General features: G+C 41.7%; 1 protein-coding gene across 2 annotated transcripts in view; it reads right to left on the bottom strand.

Moving 5' to 3' along the window:
* Positions 1-2,633: 2,633 nt before the first annotated feature.
* Positions 2,634-24,958, bottom strand: part of Ppip5k2 (diphosphoinositol pentakisphosphate kinase 2) — a 65,562-nt gene continuing 43,237 nt past the window's right edge. The window contains exons 24-31 of one of the 2 annotated variants that reach the window (XM_032901706.1): positions 19,790-19,954; positions 17,248-17,421; positions 15,998-16,070; positions 13,636-13,755; positions 12,753-12,815; positions 9,158-9,298; positions 7,856-7,981; positions 2,634-4,306 (exon numbers count right to left, since the gene is read on the bottom strand). In XM_032901706.1, the coding sequence (XP_032757597.1) occupies positions 4,194-4,306; positions 7,856-7,981; positions 9,158-9,298; positions 12,753-12,815; positions 13,636-13,755; positions 15,998-16,070; positions 17,248-17,421; positions 19,790-19,954 (975 nt within the window). In that variant the 3' untranslated portion in view covers positions 2,634-4,193. The remainder of the gene's footprint in view (positions 4,307-7,855; positions 7,982-9,157; positions 9,299-12,752; positions 12,816-13,635; positions 13,756-15,997; positions 16,071-17,247; positions 17,422-19,789; positions 19,955-24,958) is intronic. The other variant, XM_032901707.1, reaches the window with a different exon arrangement.

The raw sequence follows: 24,958 nt of genomic DNA, 5'->3' as shown, positions 1-24,958 counted from the left end.
TTGAGGAGTGTATTTTATAGAGTAGCTTATATTCTCAAGAGAGAAACCGAGTCTTCCATAAAAATGAATAGAAATACGACGGAGCTTCATGTGGTAATATTTTGGTGTCAGATTTCTAGAAAAAAGGAAAACGATTTCTGCTTGGTTTCTTCCAAGACGCATACATCTCAGTGTGTGTGACAGCATGAGAGAGAGGGGCTGGGGCTGGGGCTACTGCAGGAGTCCGTCACCCACAAAATAAGAACAGGGTACTCCGTGCTGTTCAATGTGGCCAAAGGAAAACGGTGCTAATAAAGCAGCTCGGAATGTTCACAGGAGACAGACAGAGAACCTTCTAACCAAGCATGAACATCCAATGAGTGAAATCCTGGCTCAACTCTAGCATGTAACTATATCAACACTAGGCAGTAAAAACTGTAGAGAAGCCTGGATGGTCCTAACCAAAACACTTTCTCATTAGCTAATGAGCTTTTTTTTTAATTAAAAAGATGAGAATTTCATACCTGAGTATGAAATTACACTTACATTTCTTCCTCCCTCACTCCCTCCCCTCAACTCCTCCCATGTCCTCAAAATCCCCATTCCCTCAAATCCATGACCTCTGCCTATTGTCCTATGCTTTCATTCATCTATCCATCGACTGATCAAACTCACTAAGTCCAGTTAGTATTGCTTGTATATACGTGTGTTTTGGGCCTGGATAAGGAGGCTCATCACTGGAGAACATGTATTCTCTAAGTACCCAATGATAGCCTGTAGCTCTTCGAGAGGTGAGGCCTTGTGAAATGTCCCCCATCCAGGTTGGCCTGACGAGGGTGCAGTCATTACTCAAGTCTTGTTTAGGCAGCTGCATTGCTGGAACTTCGTGTGCAGCTTCCCCGTCAGTCTTCCGGCTCTTACAATCTTTCCGCCCTCTCTTCTGCATTGTCCCCTCAACCTCAGGCGTGCAGGCATTTGCATGGTAGACTTATTAATTGGCATCTGGTACTCCAAGACCAGTTGTTCTCTGCATTACGGCCAGTTGTAGATTTCCATAACAATCTCCATCTACTCCAAGAAGAATCTGCTGCTGAGGTAAGAGAGCTATACTTATCTTTTGGAAGGATATTTAGTGTAGTTAGAAGCTATACTTGTTTAGGGAAATGGCAGTAGTTGGTTATCTTCTGGAGTCCATGACCTCTGCAGTCACAGGTAGGTAACTTGGTTCATAGTAGTAGGCAGGACTTCCCTTCCAGTGAGTGGCCCTCAAGTTCCATTACCCAACTGTTGGGTTCTCTCAAGATAAAAGCACTACTGTCCGTGCAGAGTATCTTGCTGGGTTAGTCACTGTTGTGATTCATGGTTTAGAGCTGGTTAGGATGAACATCTTACCTATCTTGGCAGCTTGCACAGGACCTTGGATACCGTTATGTCTGGTCCCCAGGGTGGTTCCCTCGAGTCCTATGTTCAAAATGTGTGGTATCTTCAGCAATAGCTCCTTCAGGTTCTGGGAGGTAACCTAGGCAACAGCAACATCCTGGAATGCTCTGGGAATCTCTTGGTCTACTCCGACCAACAACTTGACAATAAGCTTCCCAGTCCTGGAACTGGGCTTTTTTGTTAGACAGGCTGTGGCTTTTGGAGGCAATCATCCCAGGTGGTATATGGCATAACTCGATTTAAGTTATATCACACACACACACACACACACACGCAAAATAGTGTCTTCCTATGGCTTTTTAATATACTAATATACTATTTAATAAACCTCCTCCCTCTGTATAAGCCCCGCCTCCTGTTAAGGGCTCTCAACTGCCCTGAGTTTTTAAGTCAGATTCCTCTCGGAACTTTACATTTTCTTCATGGCTGTCACCTGTCTCGTTTCTGCACTGTACACACAACCAGCAGAATGCCCTGTGCTCTGCCACGTGACCGTTTCCTTTCTGCCTCGATTTTCCTGTTCATGATTTAAAATGTCCAGCACGCTTCTTTTTAATATGAGACTGCTGTGCTGCCCTGTCGAGTTTGTTAGTCGTTCAGAGCGGACGTGTACCTCATTAGAGGCAGGCCAGCAGGCTCTGCCGACAGGCTAGTAGGACTGAGATATAGACTTCCTAAGGGGAAAGGAAAGAATGATGACTTATGAACACTAATAGCTCGGGGTGACTTGACAGTTCCTCATTTCTTTGCTGGCTAGAAAACACAGCAAAGAATAAAACCAAAACAAACCCAAAAATGAATAAATAAAACAAAAATAAAAAACCTCTTTTAGCAGTTAAAAACTCTCAAATCCCACATCTCCTGAGGACTGTTAGAAACAGCGATTTCCGACAAACTTCTGTGAACGGGGGTAACTTTATTATGCCATTACAAAACTGACTCTCCGAGGGTGTGCTGTGAAACACAATTCTAAGATTCTTGAGAGGAGCCTACCAGGTGGCCCTATTGACGTGGGTGAATACGGTGAAGCCACAATGATGAATAACACTGAGGAAACTAAGTGCGAACAGACTTAAGGCGGAGAACGATACACTGCTCTGTGTACGCTCATTCATGAGGTTTATTAAATAGTATTTAATATGAAATGCTGCAGGGGGCTTTCTGTTTTGAAACATAAGAAAGAACACAAATAAAACGCACGAAATTCAAGTCACTCTTATTCTACAAAGGATTTTAATTCATTCCACTTAAAAAATAAAGGTAGTCTCCTCACCCCCCATAATGAGTACATTAAGCACATATTCACATACAGAAAATGTACGTACATTCAATTGTTTACAAGATTTGTCACCATGTAATCCATTGACATTCAAGTGAAGTAGATGAACTTATCTACATGTATATGTTTGGAACTTCTGTACCCCATCCATCCCTTTTTAAACAACCAAGATAATACAATTCGCCTATTCTCTAGAAGTCAGTTCATACAGGATGATCTAAGGTTAGAAGTCTCTTTTGAAGAATTACAATGAAGTATTTATACAATAAGGGCTCAGAACTTCTAAACACAAGCTTGAAGCTACAGCTCACTACCTTAAGTTACATCACATCCAGTGTCTGGGATTTTTTTTTAGCAGGCTGTTTAGTTTGTAAGCCATTTCAAATGTTTCAAACAATTACTTGTGCATCAAGGAGAAAAAGTACCAAGGAGAATGATTTCCTTCTTTTTTTTTTAATATTAGATAAAATTACTATAGTCATTTCAATCTTTCTTCCAAATCTCATCATTTGTAAACACCATTTACTTACTGCAAATGTTCAACCTTTTGAGTTTTCTTGGTGAAATCAATGAATACACTAGACATAAGAATGAGAACACAAGAAATATACCATGGATGACACCAACAGCAAAATGCCCGCCCGTTTTGGATCTGAGTCCATAGGTCTCACAGAAAACTCAGAAAATCAAGCATAAGATTTACGAATTTAGCAGTTATAGTTCATAAAAAAAGAAACTCTAAAAATGCCTCTCTTGCTAATACAGAAAAATTTTTTCTTGATGAACCAAGAAATTTTTCTTCATGGTAAAGAAATGTATAAAGAAAATATTTTCTACAGATTAACTTGTAAATTTATGTGTATAAAGGTATAGTTCTCCCACTTGGATTTGTAAGATTTTAAATAATTCACAATAAAAAATTCAGAGCACAAATTGAAAAAATAATTCATGGTCTATATAATCCAGTCAATAAATATTGCAGCATAGGTTACTGTAACAATGACAAAAAAATTCTAATGTAAATGGTCAGCGAGATCTCTTTGGAAATGTACTTTTAAAACAGCCATCGACGAGTGGTCTTGCCGGTCCACTGTCAGTACGTGCAATCCTGTGGAAATGCGAGCGTGGTGTCTAGAGGCACCTGAGACAGGGCACTTCGGTAATGGTCAGCCGGATCTCTGCGTCCTTTGTCTCTGCCATAGGCACATGGTAATCTCACAGTGACAGCAACAGCAGTTGTCATGAATTCATTACACAAAGCGGACAGACATTATTTTGAGCATTTCTACATCCTGCCAAAGCTCCTTGTCTGAATAAAAACAGAAGGTGTCTAGCTTCCGGGGTGTTTAAAGACACACACAGATGGATAAAGTAAAGCAGGGCAACACGTGAATCGCTGGCTCAGACCAGCTTCAGCCAGTCAAGGTTTCCTGCAAATCCTTTACTAAGCAACAAGTCCCTTTCTAAGCACGGGAACTCCAGTTCTGCTGTGTGCTCATCTTTTCTTCCCAGTGCTTTTCTTGGGTTCATGCCCCTCAGTTTTGCTACCTAAGCTCTTCTTCCGAGATGAGGTATGAGAAGCCATTGCCTGAGACGGTCCGCCGGCTGCTACACAAACAGAAGAGAGAACCAGTGCCGTTGGGATTTGCACAAGTCATCAAAGTTAAAAGAATGCTGGCGGGTGATGTGGCTGTGTCTGTTACAGTTGTAATAATGCATCATGGGCTTTTCATGTGACACTAACTTTTTAGAAATCAACACGAATAGAGAGAAGTAACCACAGCAGGCTGTGTTTATGAAACCAGCTCTGCAGTTCACTCTATCCTTCATGGAAATGTCATTCCCAGTGTCATCAGGACAGTGCACTCTAGTAATCTCATTTATCTATACTTGTGGCCAGGCCTTCCCCTGAGCTCAAATACAGAGCCAACTGCCCATTAGAGCCGCCTCTACTTCTATTTGGCAGGAAATATGAACGAAACTTGCTTAAAACTGGGTGTCATCTCTCTAGGAACCACATCCCCCTATGTCTTCCACCTCATCACTATGCAAAGCTGGAAGACCAGAAGCACTCCCTCTTAGCTCGGTTAGTGTCACAGAATGCTGTGTCTGAACCAGCATCAGAACCAGGTCTAGCCAAGGAGCTGGCCAAGAGCAGTCTCACCTCTACTACAACCTCTACTACACAGGCCATGTCTGCCAGGCCAACCCCGCTTCATATGACCACAATCACTGGGCCACAGACAGGAAGGACAACGGTAACAACGGCATATCAGGACAGCAGAAAGTGTCAGAATTAGACAGTTACTGGAGCAGAATCAACACGTGTAAGGAGAAAGCAGCACAGGGTGGCCCTCCACCGCTCCTTCCTAACAGATCTGACCTGAGAACTGTTCTCCAGCACAGCAGCGAGTCTTACTAGTGTGAAGAAACAGGTGACAACTGTAGCTGACAGAAAGGGCAACTGTAATTCACATATGAGCTGTGATTATCTACTGCATGCACAGAGAGCCTCGGGTAGCACAGGTGACAAGAAGAGAACTGAATACACGAGCCGTCAGCCACTTCAAGGGACATCATTTTATAATCTGGGTTTGGCGAATTTAACTCTTTACTTTTAAAATAAAATAATATTCTTTGGAGAAATATAATACCAGACTCCAAAGCTTTTATAACATATCATTTATAATGTCTAGGATTTAATTTAAATGTTACTTAATACCCAAGATTAATGTATGGTGTTATAGAGCAAGGAACAGAAAAACACCTCCCTTGTAAAGGAGAAAACTGATACAGACTAATCAGAAAATTAATTAAAAACAACTTTTAGAACAGCGACTTCATGATCTGTGGTGACATCATTATGTTCATAATGAATAAAAACTTTTAAGTCTTGAAAGAAAAACTAAGAAGAATCAGATAGAATGCTTCAAATTTAAAAATAAAAATAAAATAACAGAAACTGGCTGGAATTAAAAGCCACTCGAGGTCATCAGAAGAGTAAACAGCAATGAGGATCACCACACAAACACAAAGGAAAAGGGAAGGGGGAGGACAAGGGACAGAGGAGCCACAGTGAGACTCTGGAGTCAGGGCACAGAGCACGGGCACAGGCAGAGAAAGCTGACGTGTGCTGTAAGCTCGGCACATCTCACCTCAGCCAGAGCGCACAGAAACAGTGGGAACCAGAGGGGACGGCTGTCAGGAGACGGCCACGCAAGGAATCCTTTCTGTACAGAGTATGGTAACAAAGTTATGTCGTAAGAATAGACAGAGACCCTTCTCTCTGATGATAAAATGACCATGTGGTCAATAGTGAAACATTTTAGGCTTAAGGCAAATAAAACCAGACAAAAATACAGAGTTCAGTGCGGAAATGACAAACATCAGGAAAAAGCGAATCTGGGTAAAGCATTGAGCCTTACCCCAGTCCCCACTTGAGTTTGCTAATTAAACGTAATTAACTCTCACAGACTGTGCTTTACTGTTTACATCGTGAGTGGATTTAACACACACACAGCTAACCATGTAGGAGGGATGGGGTAGGAAGAGGTGAAGGGAGGCAGAAGCTTCCTGGGTGTTGTCTGGATGCTACAGTTAGACCATGACATGTGAAGAACATGTATTTACAGCAATCAATGAAAGAATACTGGGGGGGGAGAAAAAGGCAGCACGCATGTAAGTGAAGTTCTACAGACGGCTGAATCAATTCAAAATAAAGCATAAAGGAATAAACGAGATAGAAAGGAAGAACAACAGATGAAGAAGGCCTGTCAGTAATTACACCGAGGGTCCGTGTAACCCAGGAGAAAGCACTCAGCAGACCAAGCGGAGAAACAAGCTGAGGACGGTCTTTTGAAAAGTCCCAAAAAAGGGACAAGCAAAGCTGCGCCTTAAGGCAAAGCGAGTAATTCCCTGACAAATGCGAGCCATCAAATTGGCCATAAAAATAAAACATAAAATTCATTTTACCAAGGACATCAGGTGGGAGTTAAAATCTTATAGAACATATTCAGAGAACACAAACAGAGAACTAGTTCTCAGGTGCTTATGAAAAAGGACACCCTGGACACAAAACCACAGAGCAAAGCCTTCTTGTACCTGACACGTTCAACAGCATTTTAAGTTTGTTCCTTAAAAATGTCCATGCTGTGCATTTACAGGGTGATTATAGGACAAAGAACAGCCATGTGTCCTGTAAGTCCAAGAGCATGCAAACCTCTGGTCATCTGATTCCTGGCTATGCTGACTAAAAGAAGTCACACTCCTGCTGCTGTTTTCTTCACATCCATGGACATAAAACACTATTAATATCTCAGAAGAGTAACTGCACTAATGTCAGTTTTGTATTGCATAAAAATGCACCAAAATTTTACTTAAAGACAACTGGGCAGTTTTGAACCCTGTATCTTTATAGCCTTATTTGACTGTTCAAGGTTCAAATCTACTTAAAATCCTGGCTGATTCATGAGGCAAGAGCACCAAGGGGACTTCTCTGACAGAAATGGAGGTTATCTGTGGCAAAACAGCAGCAAAGGAAAGAACCAGCCACCGAATGCTTACAGTGTAGCCATGCACAGTCATTTCTGCCAATTCTGCAGAAGAATAAACTCATAATCAAAAGAATGTCTAAATACAGTAAAACCTTGACACCCTTGCCATGAGTTTTTAGTGAAAGCCCAGCTCTGGGGAGAGCTGGGAAGCAGACAGGAGAAGCATAAAGTGAGAACAGAAGGAACAGGCCTTGTCCCCATCGGAGAGGAGACACAGGGAGAAACCTCATCACCCTGTCCACAGGATCAAAAACGCTCCCAAAAGAGCTGAATTTGGCAGTCACATGGCCAGATTATCAATAGAACATAAAAACCCCTGGGCGACAGAATTGCTTTATTTAAATATAAAACTATGCCTTTGGCCCAACAGAGCAAGACATGGAAGTTAGAAAGAATAGGAAGACACAGATACAGGAGAAAACTGGAGGGTAAGAGAGGCAAGGGGAAGGACGTGGACAGGGACGTGTATAAGTGAGTCAGGACAACAGAGCCTGAATTCAGCATCACTATGGGAAAGCAGCCGTCCTGACTTGGCGTCACTGGAGCAGGGCTGCCCCTGCTGTCACTGCGGTATCGCACCCACACACTCAGACACATCTCTAACCTGCTTTGCTGCTTGCTTTGGTGCTCTTTACAGCAGCAGGCGGTGTTGGGAGGATCTTCGTAGGTGTGTATGTATTTAGGGAAATCTTTCTTCTTATTCCTGGACTGGACCGTGAGGCCACAGATGCTGCAAAGAGAGAAATGCAAGCAAATAACTGCGTGCCAAGTCTACGTTAGTACTACAAAACCTCCTTTACTATCACTTTACAATACTGGAACTTGAACCTGGGGACCTCACACATGTGAGGGACGTGCTATAGCACTAAGCCACGTCCCTTGCCTCCTCTCTACTTCCCATTTTAAGATAATCCTAGATGCTGGCCGGACATTCACTCTGATGCCCAGACTGGCCTTGAACTTGTAATCTTCAGCTTCGGTCTCCTGCGAGGGTAAAATCTAAAATTACCGCGTACTTCCAAAGGGAAAGGTTAGAAGCATCCTCATTACCAAACACTACTGACTGACAGCTGGCCTCTGGTACCAGAAGCAGAAGAAATGGCAAAGGGTAACTGGAATAGCTCTCATGTCAAATTAACATTTCCAAATTGGAAATTCCAATATGCTGAGGGACTATGGAGCTAAAAACAAGTATTACAAGAAATGGATTTTTACCCTAACAACAAAAAAATGTTGCAGAAAATCTGGATTATTTATGGAGCTTTAATCTTTTACACATGAATGTAACCCTAAGGGAATATATAGTCAATTCCAAAACTTACTTATCCATGAACTCTTTGTTAATACACATGGATATCTTCTTCAGAATATTTTTTAGAAAATGGCATTTGAAAACCTGTGGTCGGAGTTTGGTGTCTCTCAGAAAGGACCTTTTTAAAGCTAGATGTGGTGGCACATACTTGTAATCTCAGCTCCTGGGAAGTCTGAGGAGAGCTGGGGTTACAGAGAAGCCCCCTATTACCAAACAATGAAAGAAAACAACAGTAACCAAGTGTCTCTAATCTGTTAGCAAAGATGCCGGGCATGGACATGTATGAGCCCATGTGAGCCGTGCTGTAAATTATAAAAGACGGATGTGAACTTTCAGACAAGTATAGCCTTTAAAGAAAACGATCCTAACTCTATATAAATACTGTTTACTTTTACTGTTAGAAAAACTACTTGGGGATAAAATCAAGAAAACTGTATGTCACACAAAGGAGTTACTAATATTATTCCCTTACATCTGTCTCTCTTAAAAATTCTATTCAGATTTATCAATGAGTTTGCATCTTTAAAATTTAGGCTATATTTGTATAGTATCTACTGTCCAATAACTAAGTAACAATGAAGGTAAACTCCATACACGTTTCAGGGACCTTGCGGAGAACTTCAGTTGATGGAGAAGCAATGGACGCAAGAAAGTCATCCACCTGCTTTAAAAACAGGGCATTGTGAAGGGTTTCTAGAGGACAGATGGATGGTACCATGGAATACAGCTCAAAGCCTAAAAGAAATAGAGAACAGAAAGTCAGGTTGGCTGTTCTACAACTCAGTCATTACAAAGGAGGGCTGCAACGGTCGGGGTTTACATGCAATCACACAAGATCTTTCAAGTCATGACACCAGATGCTATGCGACATGGAACCAAAGCAAGGTATGACCATGGTCACTTTAAATGTAATCGGACAGTACAGCATGCACACAATCCTTCAATGCCGCTAAAGCCTAAGAGTAACAACGAAGAAAACATGGGGTAGGGGACAGATACATTTTCAGGTTTTAATGTTAGATTTATTTCACAGATGAACAAGCTGATGCCATATTTTCCTGATACCAGAATCTTATAGTATCAAGATAATATCAACCTCAATGATTAGATAATGAGGAAGGTAAATGCTGACGCAATTTTCAGGAGTTAATTATGTAGTTAACTGTGGAGCATAGATTGCTATTTTCCTCTAAGGCCAATAACACCCTAACATGGTCCTGGAGCACCACTTCCTCAATCAGGCTGGATTAAACGTTCTGAAGCACGAGTTTACTGAACACCAGTAATTCCTCGCTTGGACATCCCTGGTTGAGCCAAGTTAGACCAAGTATAAAGACTATGAAGTGCAGGGAGATAGTGTTTAACAAATGCATGGCATACAAAATCCCACAGTGAATCATGCAGCAATGTGTTAATATATCAGTGACACGAAAGCACATACACATACAAATCACGTCTCTAAAACAAAAATATTAGTATTTCATTTTTAAGAATAAAATCACCCATTTAAACTATTTAACTGAATGGCTTTAAAAACTGTTTTCATACACTTTTAAGATCACAAATGTTTCCCAAAATTCAAACTAAGTCTTCTGTGAAGAAATACAGCCAACACTCAAATTCAGATAAAAACAGAGTATTATTGGTTAAAAAAAAATAAAATTTATCTAAACTCAGACTGCAAAATAGACTCTTCAGTATACATATGCTCATTATGCGATTACATGTTATCAGATTTATTTAAAATTTGGGAGGAACTCAAGATTGCTGGAATTCTCAGTTGGAACAGGGGAACTTTTAAAAAGGGAATTGGATGTTATTATAAAAATAATCAAAGGATTAATAAAATGAATGCTTGATTTCCAGGTGCAAACCCAAGCGAGAGAGACTGTTTCATGTTACGTTACACAAAACCAAACAGGAGGACCAATCAGACAGCACAGCAGCAGCCAAGGCCACCTCACTGGGTCACACCGAGGATGGCTTTACAATTCCTCTGCTTCTTAAGCACAAGTGGCTCATGCAAATGCGCACAAATCCTTTCTTTGCAACGCTCTAACAATACGCCTCTCTCTCCTTCTCAGGGTGCTCAGCCCTCTCAGGCACAGTTCCTTTCATTTGCCTGCTGGGTTTCAAAGCAGCGCAGGAGGTCTGCTCACACTGCTCCGGACTATGTACCCTCTTGCTGTTGTCTCACCAGCTCCCGGCGTACAAGGAAAGGGTTAGTGCAGCCATCTACACGCCACCCTGCTGACTCGTTGGAAGCCATCAACACATACCACTGGAGCCTAGAAACTCCCAGAGCAGACAGATGGACCAGCACCTAGAGGGGGCAGGCATTCTGCACAGGGGCCCAGAGAACAAGGTAAAGGTGTCGGAGGATGCTTTTCATCATGCTCCCCAACTGAAGACGGAGGAACAGAAGTCCGTGATGTGGGTTAAGATGGAAACAACACAGGAAGTCATTGGAAAGAAAAAGTAAAGGTCGCATGACAACTCACGGGACGGATTGGACGGACAGCAGTAAAGAAAAGCTAGTATGGACAACCCAAAAAGAATATTTCTAGAACTGAAAGAAATAAATTTCTTAAGTTACATATTAAGCTGTATAGTGTAGCAAAGCCACATTTAAAAAAAGCCTAAACCAAAGGAATATAAAGTTACTGTCTTCCATTAAGTTAAAGTACCTACTACTGCTAATCTTACCACCTCAGTTAAACACAGATCTTTCCCAGAAAATCCACGGTACTCCTGAGAAAACAAGATCATACAAAGCTGACCCTCCTTCCGTAGGAATTTCTGTGAGTCTGACCTCCTCAGGACGCCGGTTTCTCTTCTAGGATGTTACTGAGCATGTGTTACCTTTAGAAGTTGCAGCTGAATCAAATCAGAATGAGTTTTCTCCAAAAGAGTAACATTTAAGCAGCTACAATTGGGGGAAAGGCTGTCTGGTTAAAAATTTACTTGAGGATGAAGTCTTCATAATTCAGTTCAAGAAGTATTAATGGGCTGTTATCTGGAAGTGTTGTTAAAAGGTCCAAAAGAAGAAAATAAATGTAGGTTGAATTCTTAAGCTTCATAAAAGTGAGTTTTTTGAAAGACTTATTTGTTGTTAAGAATTAAAAAAAAAATCAAAACCAAAACCAAAAAACTTTTTCCAGGAATAAAAGTATCTTCATTACAAGCCTATGGGGAATGTGGAAACTGACAGGGAGCCAAGCATGGCGGCTTACGTCTAATCCAAGCACTTGGCAAATCTAAAGCAGGATGATTCCAAGTTTGAGGCCAACCTGGTCTGCACAGTAAGCTCTGGCCTGGCTTGTCTGCAATACCACACCTATGTCAAGCCAAACAAAAACATCCCCTCACACCCATGCAATCAGGGAATATGCCCTCTGGCTGTAACTGCCACCGGAGCTGGAAACCTGTCCCTAACAGGTAACACTCACGCTCCGACCCAGCCGCGCTGGCACGGAACCTGACGGTAACCAAACTGAGTTTCTGCATTTTAATTCTAGTTTTCTTTCTACTGGAATTTTCCAAATTTTAAGAAGAAAAACAAAAAACAAAAAACAAAAAAACCCAGAAGGCACCAGAAGGAAATGACTGTTGGGTAACAGTAAACCACCCAGCCCCCAAGGAGGAGTTGATCCTGGGAAGTCTTTGCAGTGGTCCACACCACATCCAGTTGCGTTTCAGACAGAGGGCCGGGTGGCTGCTGTACGGTGACCCTGGCTCCCACGGCCTTTACATGGCCCAGTGGGTTCTTTAATGGGCTGCTTTATATTTTCATCGACTACCTCAATAAAACAATGTGATCGGAAAGATTAGAAAAAAATTAATTAAGAATCAAGAACTAATTAAGAAATAGTAATTGTATTTTTTTTAAAAAAGATTGTATAAACTGATCACTTGAGCAATTAGAATTTTCAGCTGTTAATTTAGAATTAAAACTCATCCTTATGTGGTCATTAGACAATCTGACAAGTAATGTTCAATTACTGTGGAAATTACAGCAGAAGAGGGAGCAAGACGGTATCAGTGGTTTGGTACACACATTAGTTGGAATTGTATGCCAACTAAAGATGGATAAGTAAGTGATACTGTGCACCCCACATTTTGAAATAAAAGGAAAAAATTAAAAAGGGATGAAGCAGGGAGTATCTTTTAAAATAAAAGGCAAACGTACCATTGGTTGGGTGTCGAGCAAATGAGATAGAAAACCTTTTAACAGCAGACCCGCGTGTGGCGTCTGAGAAAGAGAAAAACAGGAACCTGAGGTTCACAGCTGGCAAAAGAAGAACACTTAAAACAGAGGGGACAAGTGTGAGGACGGATGGCAGGACTAGGTGACATGCAGAGGGGACAACGGAAGGAAGCCAAGGACTGGTTAAAAGCAGTAAACAGGCAAAATGTAATGAAATACACAAAAGAAAGGAAAGTGAGGTGACCTGGCAATTCCAGTAAATCCATGTTTTCCTGTCTAAAGTCAATCTGCACACCTAAGAGCCAACCTTTCCACACAGGGCTGGTTCTGAAAGAGCTGAAGTGCCCCTTCTGTCACGAGGGACAAACGTTCGGGAGTCTCAGACACTCTCAACATCAGAACAGTATGAAGTCAAATCGACAGGAATCCTCAGAGCGCTCCCACTCCACTTCAGTTTTATAAAGTGACTGCCAATGCACTTTCTCTTCCCTAATGAACATTCCATCCATTTCTACGCTAAATAGTTTTTCGATATTAATAAATGAGTGTTAACCGTGGACGAGAGTTTAGATGCTGAGAGAAATTTATTCTTCATCATCTAGATTCTCCTTTAACTGAAACAGTTTTCAATTTTCTTTTTGGACAAACCACTTACTGTACACGTGCTCTCTATTGAACTGCTCTTGACTGACAGAACCTGGGCCTGATGTGGACCCCAGGACACGCGGACAGGCGCTTGCTGGGGAAAGCAATGTGGCTCCACAGCTGTCTGTGGCCTTAGGCTTGCGTTTGACAAACACCACTCGTGAGCGTGTGCGTGGGTGCAGGTGTGAACCCGTGTGTGCGTGTGCGTGTGCGCACATACCATCGATGCAGCCAGAAGAAGTCAGCTTTTTACGATGAGTACGGGCATAATCCTGTAGGTTAGGTGCGCTTGAAGAGCCCCCGAGCACTGAGGTGCTAAACAGGCCCGCACAGTGAGACCCTGATGGGGTTAGAGAAGACACAGACAGCAGGAGTTCTTCCGTTCACATGGGCACATGCAGCATGCAGTCCACTTGGCTCTTACCAATGCACAGGCAACCGTGGCAGTGCCTTGGACAGAGTCACAATAGCCTGTAACAGTCTGGACAGAGTCACAATAGCCTGTAACAGTCTAGTGACACCTATTTGAGTACAGCGCTTCTAATAGCCAGCACTATTCACCACAGGTACAAATGCAACTTTTCAGCACTGGAGAAAATGCCTTCTTTGAAAATTGATATGCCAACATAATCATCGAACAGGTACATGCTAAAATTATTGAAAATACCACCATAAAAGTTAACTTATAAACAGAATGGAGTCTTACAGCACATTGTATAAGTTTATAAATATGACAGCATATGTACTATATATCATGCACATATAATCACATGTTGAATTACATATCATGTACACGTGATCATATGTATGATATATAGACCTTTAAGCAAAAATTGAGTCATATTAGATATTTTCATATACACTTAAGAAATGATCTTTCCTGATGCCCCTGAATTAAGAATTATACTTTCTTATGAAAAAAAAACTTATTTATTAATGAAAATAGACAAAAATCATTCCTTTTCAGTCACTTCCAGGACTTAACAGGGAAACGTTTACTGAAGGCCTCTAAGGAACTACATCACTGGTAAGTAAAACACAGCCAGTATACATCAATGTGTTATTTGAGTAGAAGTTCAGACTTATGTGTTCACCACCGAGCAGGAAAGTATAAACACTTCCTGCCGAGTATATGAGGATGATCATTCAGTGAAAGGCAGCCATGAATGTTCACAGAGAGATCATGAGGAGATCACACGCTCTCGAGACAAACGGGAGGAAGTTAAGCACAGAGAGGGCCACGTACTCGGGCGCCAACACAGTCAAGACACTGCAGACTGTAGCGCACAGTGACAACCAGTTAGCCTCTGTGTCAAGCCTGCTTAGACAACCAACGAGAGAAAGTAACACGTCACTGCGTCCCAGGCATAAGGTCAGTGGGCTGAGAGGAGTTTTCCACAATGCTGTTCTGAATCTGCCTGAAGCAGCAGCCATTTACAGTTCAATTGAGAGCAAGACTTTAGTTCCCCGAGAGCTGCTCCATGGGAAATCTAGCCCCCACCACCCCCAGACCTTAAACTCTTTTGACTGTATTTGCTCATTATTTTCTCATTTCTTTTTTACCTGTGGCTGGAGTTATCACCTTTTCCTATGTTCACTGATCATAGCCGATGTTTGCACTTTCTTTGGAATGTGTGATCAACTCATTTTAAGTGAGTCTTATTTGTCCTAAGTAGGGAGTTTCATGTCAGCACTCCACATAGAGAACCAGATCCAGGGACAGCGCTCTGGGTGAATCGTCACTAGAAAGTCACTCTGCTAAGCAGTGCTGCCCCCCAATGTTTCCTTTGCCACTGTGTAACACAGCTAAATTATAGAGTTAGCATCGACAATTTGGCTGCTCACGGTGGTGTGTGTCTGTAATACTAGCTCCAGAGGCAGGTAATTTCTTTAAGGTTGAGGCAAGGCCTGAACTAAATAGCAAGTTCTAGGATAGCCAGGAACAGGTCAAGAGACCAGCCTTAATTAAAAAAATAAATAAACAAAATTTTAAAAATGTGACACAGTGGCATATGTTTATCCTTCCCTGACGAACAGATTTGCTTTACAGAGCCAAGCATGGAACGAAGAACCACACACGGCAGACAAGTGCTCTGCCACCGACCCTTAGCCTCCACCTCTTGGGACTACTCGTCTCTGAAGTAGAGCTTTCTTAATAAATGTAACTAGCATTGGGAAGTCTTGTGCCTGTAATCCCAATACAAGGGAAGCTGAAATGAAGGGTTTCTGTAAATTCAAGGACAAGCAAGACTGTAGAATTCACATGACAACACCATCCCTGCCTCGGAAGAAAGTGTGGAAGAGACAGACAGACAGACAGACAGACAAAGCCAACACTGGCAGTTAGTCACCACAGAGTCGTCATTCAAACGGTTAAACAAAAATACTGAACGCCACTTCTTGTAGTATGAAAATTGTATCTTACATTTTGAACTTTATAATCCAACAACTGTGAACTAGGACACACTAAATAAAAACTAAAGCATAGCATTTGGTCATGATTTTACCACTGCAGAGTTTTACGTGTACCTAACAGGGAGTTTCAGAAGGTTATCAAATACAAGTTCCTTTCCGTCACATACCTACGGTAGGGTTCTGCTTCTGTTCCACAAGAGCTCTGGGTGCTCGGAGATAGTTGGTGTTTTCAGAAACCACCTGCATAGGGAAAGTGGAGACTGAAATACACTCGTGAAATGAATTCGAAAATCCATCTTTCATATGCACCCTGTTCCAGACAGACAAAGGTTAATAAGCTGTATGATAAATATTAGTAGGAATACTTAAAACATGAAAGTTCATGCAAGATCCCCTCTGAAGGGAGTCCATTTCATAGGAGCTCCTTGCAATGAGGGGGTGCGAAGCAGGCATTCGTAATGAGATGTGACAGATGAGAGGAAGCAATTAACAGATTGATGTAACTTCACGTTCTCTTAAAGGAAGCCCACTGCCCACTGTTAAACAGCTCCTGTGTTTAGAGGAAAAACAACCACAAACAAAAGAAATGACAGACAGACACTGTTGAAGTCACCATACAATTTCTGATCCATGCATGGGCTTTATCAGAGTAACCTTTAAGTATTCAGCCTTAATGGATACCATAATCCCTTTTCCTATAATCAAATGAATTAAATCTCCAAGAGGAAATAGCTGAAATTATCAGAGGTCATGTGATGACAGGCCTTCCATTATACAACCAGAGTGTTTTAGTTTCAAATGTCATCAAAGAAAGTCCTTCTGAAGTTACTTTAGTGAAAACCGTTTTACAAATTCACAATGCCTGTTGTTGTGTTTGGAAAACATGCTGCAATATTTCCCTTACCGTATCTATTTCCAAATAAGGGGATCATGGAGAGACCAATCAATATTAGATATCTGTCATTAATTAAGACCAGGTCACATTGACTTTTGAAATTATTTTAGAAAATTTCACATTCACAGCAAATTCTAAATGGAGTGAAACTTTACAAATAGTGAGGGGATATCAAATATTCTGACCATCAAAGAGGGGTAAGTATGTTTCTTGAAGTTTATAGGACAACTAAGGTCTAAGAAAGTCTTCTTTTTAGCATGGCTAAAACCCAGGAGAATTAGGACTTTAAAATCTCCTGTATATTTAAAAGCTCCCCAGTAAAAATGAGAAATGAACACAACAGAACTGGTTTATTTTCATGGAATACTGAGCAATGGCAGGAGTATCTTGGGGCATACTCAAATTTAAGACAGAAGGACTTCCTCTGATGCAAACGACAAGGGATTAGATGTCCTCAAAAATAGCTGTTTGTTGCTCTGAATGCAGGAGTGGAAAATGTTTAATGAAATAAAGTTTAAAAACCTGTTGCCATGAGCCAAAAATACTGGATGTGAAAGCCAATGATTTGGGGGAGACAGGGGAAGAGGTGATTTGTTCCCCTGATCTGCGTCTTCGACGCCCAGTACCCACACCACTGGTATAATGCAGCCAGGTGCCAGTGCCCTCTGGGCTAGACACACTCAGGGGGGTCTCTTCCTGGAAGTGGAAAAAAAAAAAAAAAAAAAAAAGGGCAAAAAAAAAAAAAAGCAGAGCATGCAAAGTTAGATACATTAGAGCCAAACGATCAGGAAGAAAAAAAAAATACAGTTTATTTGCATTTGCTTATCCCTCAAAGGCAAATTACTACACATTCATCTGTGAGCCAAACAGTTAAATCCCTAAGAAATGATAGAATTGGCATATAGCATCAACAATCATAGAAAGATCTTATTACCTTTAAAGATATAAGCTATATTTTCTACTAGTTGTCCCTTTTTCCTTAAAATTAGAAAATTATAGTGTTTCTCCTAAATGACAATATTTAAGGATAAAAGGTATTTGGCTTATTTTATATTAGATATTAAAAATATTTTGTGCTATTTTGTGGTTGGATTTTTCAGTCTAAAGTTTAAGCGTGTAAAACAAATTCAATGTGTAACCTAGAAAAGGAAATGGGTTGGCCGCGGCTGTAAAATTCAGAGACCCAAATGCACAGATTTGCTCCAAGTGTTTGCTCGTACCCTACCTGGGAGAGCCGAGAGGTGCACGAGGCCAAGCCTGCAGCCAACACTCACTGTGCACACTGTGCAGGTTCAGACTAAGATCTCCTTGTAGAAAATGAAGAGAACAGCCTTGATCTGTGTGTGTCTTTAAAAGTATAAACTCACACATGTGGAGATTTGGAGGATGTTGGAAAAAGTCTTCGATTTTTACTTGAATAATTTATCTTACAAAGTAAAAGTTTGGTGCATCACGACATAGAATAATAATCTCTTGGAAGCAACTACTAAAATATTCATGAGAAAAAGGTTTGAAAATGTGTACTGTGCTTTGACAGTCACCACGGCAGTGGCTCTATTTACCATGCCAGCCATACACTCACAGATCTTGTAGAGGACACAGGAAAGGCTCTAACTGTGAAATTCTGAAAAACTTGATTGAAAACTGCTTGTTCCTCACTATATCAAAAGCATTGCTTCCACACAAACGGTGGATCAGGTTATATTCGTGTAGGTAATTTCTGCTTTGTTTATTTGTTTTCCTGAAGATAAGGGTTCTGGACAAAATTTCAGATTTCTCAATTTCTGTTTATGTTTTAATAGAACAAATGATCACAAGTAGTTAGCTTCTCTCTTCTTTTTAAACTAACCTTCTGTAATTAAGTAGAAATAGCGTATTAAAGCAACATAAACATAAAACTTCTTTTATAAAGTTATAACGATATACTTTATGAATAGTTTTACCCAGTAAGTAATTGTGAATTATTTAAAGACTCAGAACAATTTGTATTATTGTCCTAAGTGAGAATTCTTTTTGTTTCTTATATTATCAAATGCTTGTTAATGTTAAACATAATTCTATACACTTCTTATATTTAAACATCGACCGAAAGTAGCTGATTTAAGAGTTCTTGGTTTGGGGTTGGGGATTTAGCTCAGTGGTAGAGCGCTTGCCTAGCAAGCACAAGGCCCTGGGTTCGGTCCCCAGCTCCGATAAAAAGAAAAAAAAAAAAAAGAAAAAAAAAGAAAAAGAGTTCTTGGCTTTTCTCTTGGGAGCTTAACTTCTTTACTTTATATGAAGATATTTAGAGAAGACTTATAGGCACCAGCAGTACTGGGAACATCAAGACAGAAAGTAGGTAACTCCAAGTTTAAAGAATAAAATACTTAGACATTAAAACTAATCTAAGCTTCCTTCTAACCAGTTGACGTTTATGTTATTTAACTCTTACCCATAAATAAGCATAACTGGTTTAACTTAATTATAGACATTAATACACCATTAAAAATTTCAATCCAGGCATCATTTAAGCATCTCAGGCAATTTTTATCTACTTTCATAAAAAAATTGCTGATATATTAGGCTTTTATTAAGTTTCTAACTGAAGAATAGCTAAAGTGACAAGACAAAAGAAAACGGGGTAAGTTTAGCAAGTCCTTGGATGAGCCAGCCTCTTTCTGTTTCAGAGCCTTGGCCGACGGCATCCGGGAGCTGCACACGCAGCTGTCTCAGCGGTTCTCGCTGGGCATGTTGTCTGCTCCTTTGTTCTGCAGGCGTACATGATCCAGGCTGGCCTCACACTCACTAAGTGGCCATCGGTGACTCTGAATGTCTGAATCCCTACTCTTCCTGTCTATCTCCAGAGGGCTAGGCCAGTTTATCTGGTGTGCCATTTTTTGTTTGTTTGTTTGTTTGTTTTACAGCATCTATGTTATTTTTTAAAATATTTGTTTGAAAAATAAAAAATGTTGATAAATAAGAATCTGTTAGGGCTCCTACAGTACAATTAAAGCTGTATTTTCTTTTCATTTGAATTACTAGAGTTAGCTCACCGGACACAACCACACCCTGCATGGACACTCACTTCATTGGAAGTCATCTTCCTGGACCTCGGGAGTGGTGACTTCCTGTGGATATGAATTGGCTCTGACACCAATGGTTTGAACAGCATCACAGCCCGATCCACTTCGTCCCTTTTAGAAGTGTGAGGCTCATCATCATCAATTCTTAAAGACCTCCTGCCTTCGTTCTGCGAGGGAAAATACACAGCACTGAAAACTCGGATGAATGGGGTGCAGTCCCAGGTGTCAGACTCCTACAGCACAGGTGAGTTAAAACACCTATACTCATAGTGCACCATTGTGTATTAGAATGTAAAATTATTAAACTGAAAGTCAAATGAGCCATTGTTGAGTAGACAATAATATTATTAGCTACAAACTATAATAAATGTTATTAAAACTAAGTCTCAACTGAGAACTAGAACTTATAAAAAGAAACAAGAATTCTCAGCTAAGTAATATTGAATGGATGAGAAGCACCTAAAAAAATGTTCGACATCCTCAGTCATCAGGGAAATGCAAATCAAAACAACCCTGAGATTCCACCTCACACCAGTCAGAATGGCTAAGATCAAAAACTCAGGGGACAGCAGATGTTGGAGAGGATGTGGAGAAAGAGGAACATTCCTCCATTGTTGGTGGGATTGCAAGCTGGTATAAGCACTCTAGAAATCAGTCTGGAGGTTCCTCAGAAAATTGGACATAGTACTACCTGAGGACCCAGCTAAACCACTCCTAGGCATATACCCATAGATGCTCTAGCATATAACAAAGACACATGCTCCACTATGTTCATAGCAGCCCTATTTATAATATCCAGAAACTGGAAAAAACCCAGATGCTTTTCAACAGAGGAATGGATACAGAAAATATGGTACATCTACACAATGGAGTACTACTCAGCTATCAAAAACAATGACTTCATGAAATTCATAGGCAAATGGAATGAACTAGAAAGTATCATCCTGAGTGAGGTAACCCAATCACAGAAAAACACACATGGTATGCACTTACTGATAAGTGAATATTAGCCCAAAAGCTCGAATTGCCCAAGATGCAATCCATAGACCACATGAAGCTCAAGAAGAAGGATGACCAAAGTGGGGATGCTTCACTCCATCTTAAAAGGGGGAACAAAAATATCCATAGGAGGGGATATGGAGGCAAACTTTGGAGCAGAGACTAAAGGAACAGGTATTCAGAGCCTGTCCACATGTGGCCCATACACATACAGTCACCCAAACTAGGTAAGATTGATGAAGCTAAGAAGTGCATGCTGACAGGAACTAGATATAGACCTCTCCTGAGAGACACAACCAGAACATGTCAAATACAGAGGTGAATGCTAGCAGCAAGACACTGAACTAAGAATGAGATCCCTGTTGGAGGAGTTAGAGAAAGGATTGAAAGAGCTGAAGGGGCTTGCAACCCCATAAGAACAACAATGCCAACCAATCAGAACTCCCAGGGATTAAACCACTTCCTAAAGACTATACATGGACTGACCCAGGGCTCCAGCTGCATATGTAGCAGAGGATGGCCTTGTTAGGCACCAAAAAAAGGAGAAGCCCTTGGTTCTGCCAAGGTTGGACCCCCAGTGTAACGGAATGTTGGGGGAGGGTGAGTAATAGGGGGTGGATGGGGAGGGGAAACAGTCTTACAGAAGAAGGGAAGGGGATAGGGGGGCTTATGGACGGGAAACCAGGAAAGGGAATAACATTTGAAATGTAAATAAAAATAATCCAATTAAAAAAAAAGAATAAAAAACCCTAAAGCTTATTGTCAATTTCTAATAATATCACTAAGTAAGTAGAGTTCAACAGATACCGGAAAAATAACTACTGATAAAACTGGAAGTGGAAAAGAAGCACAGAGAAATATTGTATCTTAAGTTGAGAGAAAAATAATTAAAATATACAGATGAGCATAAGAAACATTTGGCCAATAGTTTAGGATCCATGGTAAAGCTAATGTACTCTAGAGTAATTATTTAAAATGTTACTTTAAATATTTATTTATTCTATTTATTAATTAGTCAATTTTAATTAACTAATTAAAATTATTTAAAATTTATTTTGACATTTATTAAATGCCTCAAGCAAGCAAGCGTTCAAAAAAAGACCTCAAACAAACCAACAATGTCAGTCACAGGTACAAAAGTGCTCCTTAAGAAACAGCACATAAAAGTCAATTAACTGCTTAAAAAGATAATGTGAGAATCCTGTCAACAAGATGAAAAGACAGGAAGAGAAGACAGTAAAGAGATGAAAGGCTACAAATACCATTTAAGTATATTTATCCTAAATATGTCAATTATCACATTAAATAGCTGTTCATGACAAATCAAAGATTATTAACCATATAGATAATACACACACAAAATACTCAACACTCTTTAAGTTATATTTACATATTTATGTTCAAACATTCGTTTGTAACAATAGTAATAAAAAAGGTCATGAATTTGAGAGAAGGTGGGGTTCATGGGAGGGGCTGGAGAGATGGGGGCATGGGGGGGCTGGAGAGAGGGGGCATGGGAGGGGCTGGAGAGATGGGGCATGGGAGGGGCTGGAGAGATGGGGCATGGGAGGGCTGGAGAGATGGGGCATGGGAGGGGCTGGAGAGATGGGGGGCATGGGAGGGGCTGGAGAGGATGGGGGGGCATGGGAGGGGCTGGAGAGAGATGGACATGGGAGGGGCTGGAGGGGGGGCATGGACATGGGAGGGGCTGGAGAGATGGACATGGGAGGGGCTGGAGAGATGGACATGGGAGGGGCTGGAGAGATGGGGCATGGGGCGGGGCTGGAGAGATGGGGCATGGGAGGGGCTGGAGAGATGGGGCATGGGAGGGGGCTGGAGAGATGGGGCATGGGAGGGGCTGGAGAGATGGGGCATGGGGAGGGGCTGGAGAGATGGACATGGGAGGGGGCTGGAGAGATGGGGGGCATGGGAGGGGCTGGAGAGATGGGGCATGGGAGGGGCTGGAGAGACGGGGCATGGGAGGGGCTGGAGAGATGGGGCATGGGAGGGCTGGAGAGATGGGGCATGGGAGGGGCTGGAGAGATGGGGCATGGGAGGGGCTGGAGAGATGGGGCATGGGAGGGGCTGGAGAGATGGACATGGGAGGGGCTGGAGGGATGGACATGGGAGGGGCTGGAGAGATGGGGCATGGGAGGGGCTGGAGAGATGGGGCATGGGAGGGGCTGGAGAGATGGGGCATGGGAGGGGCTGGAGAGATGGGGCATGGGAGGGGCTGGAGAGATGGGCATGGGAGGGAATGGAGAGATGGGGCATGGGAGGGGCTGGAGAGATGGGGCATGGGGCATGGGGGCTGGAGGGATGGGGCATGGGAGGGGGCTGGAGGGACTGGAGATGGGGCATGGGAGGGGCTGGAGAGATGGGGCATGGGCGGGGCTGGAGAGATGGGGCATGGGAGGGGCTGGAGAGATGGGGCATGGGAGGGCTGGAGAGATGGACATGGGAGGGCTGGAGAGATGGGGCATGGGAGGGGCTGGAGAGATGGACATGGGAGGGCTGGAGAGATGGGCATGGGAGAGGTTGAAGTGAAGAAAGGGAAGGGGAAATGATTCAAGTACATTTTTAATAAAAACACAAAACAAACCAGAAAATGGATACGGTGTGGTGACACAGGCTTTCAATCCTAGCACTGGGAAGCAAAAGCAGAAGCAGCAGATCTCTGTGAACTTGAAGCTAGTTCTATCAGCATGGGGAATTTCAGGCCAGGTAGGGCAACAGAGTGAAGACCCTATCTCAAAGTGTTTAAAGATATATAGATTAAAAGAAATCCAACTTCTTACTGCCTAGACGCCTGACACAGCTAATCAAACTGTGAGAACAGCCCACAATCTCCGTGAGATACTTTTGCACAGTAAGTAGGCAGAAGACCAAGCAGACCAACGACTCTTCCAGGATCTAAACCATCGAACAACACTGCTCAAAAGTGTTGCCTGACTTATCCGTAACACTTGTATTGAACAGACACAAGAGAATAGATATTCAAATGCACGTACGGCAGCAGAGAAGACACAACCACGCACAGGGCAATAAGGCAGATCCTAATTCACTGAAGATGAGAACACGCCCAATGGATGCTGACAACGCCACTAAGGCAGGGCTACTAGGAAAAGCCCAGTGTGCTTTCTGTGGGGTTGGAATTAGATCACACGCCTCAAATCCAGAAACCAAAGAAAAAAAGTAAACCGACTAATAAAATACGTTTATGTAATTCAGCTAAGATGATAACTGAATTAAAAGTAAGTTGATAGCTCCATGTGCAAACACCAGCAAAGGCAAACTTCAAAAAAGATGTTCTGGGTTTGGCTCGCCCTGAGTAAGACACAAGTCAAAGTGACAGAACAGGAGACAGAGGGACAGAGCAGGAGAGTGGGTATAACAAAGACACGTATTCAACAACGCCACGTGAAAAACTGCCGCTTCCTGGAGACAGGAAGGCGTCAAAACGCCTTTCCAAGGCTCATTAAATAAACAAATACAGGCAAGAAAAGGCACTGGTAAAAAATAAAAACAGCATCACACATTTTACAGAAAATAGAAAATCTAAGGAAATATGCATTACCTAATAAATATGAAAGACATGTAAACTCTAAATTGTGAATTAAATAAATTGATCACATAATTAAAATACTATTAAATAGTTTTTAAAAATTATACATGTAGTTTGCTAAACGACAAACTTTAATAATGAAAAAAAATCAGAAATTAATATTGCTAGTTTTCTAAAAGATGCTCCAGAAAGCACTTAGACCTAAATGCAGTACCGGTGAAAACAAGAAGCCACACTGAGTGCCGGGCACAATGTTCAGTAGGAAGTAAGTGCTCCACAACAAAAGAACTGAAAACCACAACCGTACTTACACGTTCCAAACACAGCCTAAAGTCCAAACACTCTAAGAGATAAACCCTGAAATTTTGTAATAGACATCAATATGTTATTTAGTCAAGTTAAATATATATATATTTAACATTAAAAGCTTCATTTATTCTTATTTTATGTGCATTTTGTTATGTGTTTTGCAGGCATGCGTGTCTGTGTAGCTGGTGTTCAGAGGCCAGCACAGGGCCTGGAACTGGAGATCTGGACAGTTGTGAGCACGGGCCTCTGGGAACTGTACCCGCATTCCGCAGGTCTCTCGCAACACTGTCGCTGACTG

The sequence above is a fragment of the Rattus rattus genome, chromosome 4 (genome assembly GCF_011064425.1).
Source record: "Rattus rattus isolate New Zealand chromosome 4, Rrattus_CSIRO_v1, whole genome shotgun sequence".
NCBI lineage: Eukaryota > Metazoa > Chordata > Mammalia > Rodentia > Muridae > Rattus > Rattus rattus.
The sequence above is the reverse complement of the archived record's forward strand: the minus strand, read 5'-3'. Positions and strand labels throughout refer to the sequence as shown.